Below are 1,767 nucleotides of genomic sequence, written 5' to 3'. Positions count from 1 at the left end.
AAAACGGTCTATAGTGATTTAACGGAAGTCAACGATTTTCAGCTAACCAGACAGCTCAATTGGGCCTGGTGGGCCACAGCACCTGCAGTGCTCAGCCACATGAACAGCTAGCATGTCAATCAGGGGCAGATGAAGCAGGGCATTCTCTGAGGGTGTAGTGTAGAGTCACACAGGGCAGCTGGTTCGCAAATGAGTTCAGAGTGAGGACCTGGGCCTTTCTGACCTAAAGGCCATGTTTGGCTAAAACTGGAGACCACAAATTCATTTTTCCTGGCTAATAGAAAGGTTGTACCACATGGTTGAGTTTATGGTAAAAAGAAAAAAGGTTTGTCCAGTAAATGTCATAAACCACATGTACATAATGAGATTACACAGAAAATTCATCTTGCTGAATGAATTCACTTAGAATGAATTCTAATTCATTAGAATGATACTTATAATTTGTGCACATCACACACACAGAAGATCATACAAACACTGGAACAGCGACAGTGGTTCTCCCAAGTCCACAAATCCCATAACATCTCACGTTCTGGGGCAAGTCTCTCTGAAGTACAGAAAACCCAAAGAAAGACAAGATAGGAGTGATCCCATAACCCAAATTAACCCCCAGGAAGAATACATTTTTCTTCTTTGAGCCTACCTTGGCCTGGACGGCGTAAGAAGCCAGGAGCACAGAAGCCTCAGGAGGGCAGTAGATCTTTTCATCTAAAATCTGCTTCTTTACCTGAAAGGAGCAACAAGGGGGACATGATATTGTGTGCGTGGAAGTGAGGTGTGTAGGCTGATGACAACAGATGGCTGCACGGCATTCTAATGAGGGCGGCCAGAGCAGCCTGTTAATAATTTTCTGACAAAGGGTACAATATTTTTTTACTGATGCAGACAGGTGGAGAGTTCAGTCACAGAAGTTACTGGTATGACGGCTATGCATAAAAACCCCCTTACCTCTTCTCTTCATGATCAATGCTGAAGAGTAAAAATGGTCTCTGTAGTTACAACAGAGGCTGTGTGACAGAGCACCGTGAACCCAAGAAGTGTCAAGAGCAGCTCTGGGGGTGACTGCAGCCTCAGCCCCTTTGAATACACATGGCCCCAGAGGAAATGGATCTACTTTTAAGTATTAACACAAGACAAAAGTCACCAAGGCCACTGAGTTATGACTGCAGAAAAAAACCATCACTCTCAACGTGCTGCTCTAAGGGAAAAGGAAGCAATAAAATTTGATCGATTCAACTTTTAAGTACACGTGAGGTCCAGGAAATATAATTCTTAAGCCATAGTGTTGAATTAACATATTTCATTGCACTTGATTTTCTTAGAATGGTGCAACTTGGCATGTTCCAGACACAGAAGCAAGACAACGGCATGACGTGGTAGGGGGAACATTGAAATAAACACAACAGGAAAGCCAGCTCTCCTCTCACAGATGTCAATAGTCACCGGATTCATAAAAGCAGTAAATTCTGCCTTGCTCAGTCATAAAAATGCCTTAACATTTCAGTATGGGGAAAATCAAGCCAAAGTCACACAAGAGACAGGCAGTGCTTCCAAGTGCTTACAAGAAAGCCATTTCTACAACATTAGGACATTCTGGGACCTAGGAGATGGTTATGTGCTTTCGTTCAAACACAAAAATTCTTCTCAGGTTTTAAAAGCAATTTTACATTCTTAAGAGAGAAAATGAAACCTGAGATGTTTCTGAAGCAGTGAAACTTTCTAATCCCTTGGGTTCATTTCCAAAAAGAGGGGGAAAAAGCAACACTA

The 1,767-nt window shown here is 42.4% G+C and overlaps 1 protein-coding gene across 6 annotated transcripts in view; it reads right to left on the bottom strand.

Annotated features, from left to right (window-relative positions):
- NF2 (neurofibromin 2 (merlin)) overlaps positions 1 to 1,767 on the bottom strand; it is a 75,716-nt gene that overhangs the window by 67,946 nt on the left and 6,003 nt on the right. For all 6 annotated transcript variants that reach the window (XM_011957669.1, XM_011957671.1, XM_011957668.1 and 3 more), the window contains one exon: positions 644 to 727. In XM_011957669.1, the coding sequence (XP_011813059.1) occupies positions 644 to 727 (84 nt within the window). The remainder of the gene's footprint in view (positions 1 to 643; positions 728 to 1,767) is intronic.

Source organism: Colobus angolensis, unplaced genomic scaffold (assembly GCF_000951035.1).
Source record: "Colobus angolensis palliatus isolate OR3802 unplaced genomic scaffold, Cang.pa_1.0 Scaffold448, whole genome shotgun sequence".
Taxonomy (NCBI): domain Eukaryota; kingdom Metazoa; phylum Chordata; class Mammalia; order Primates; family Cercopithecidae; genus Colobus; species Colobus angolensis.
This window is presented reverse-complemented; position numbering and strand designations above follow the sequence as displayed.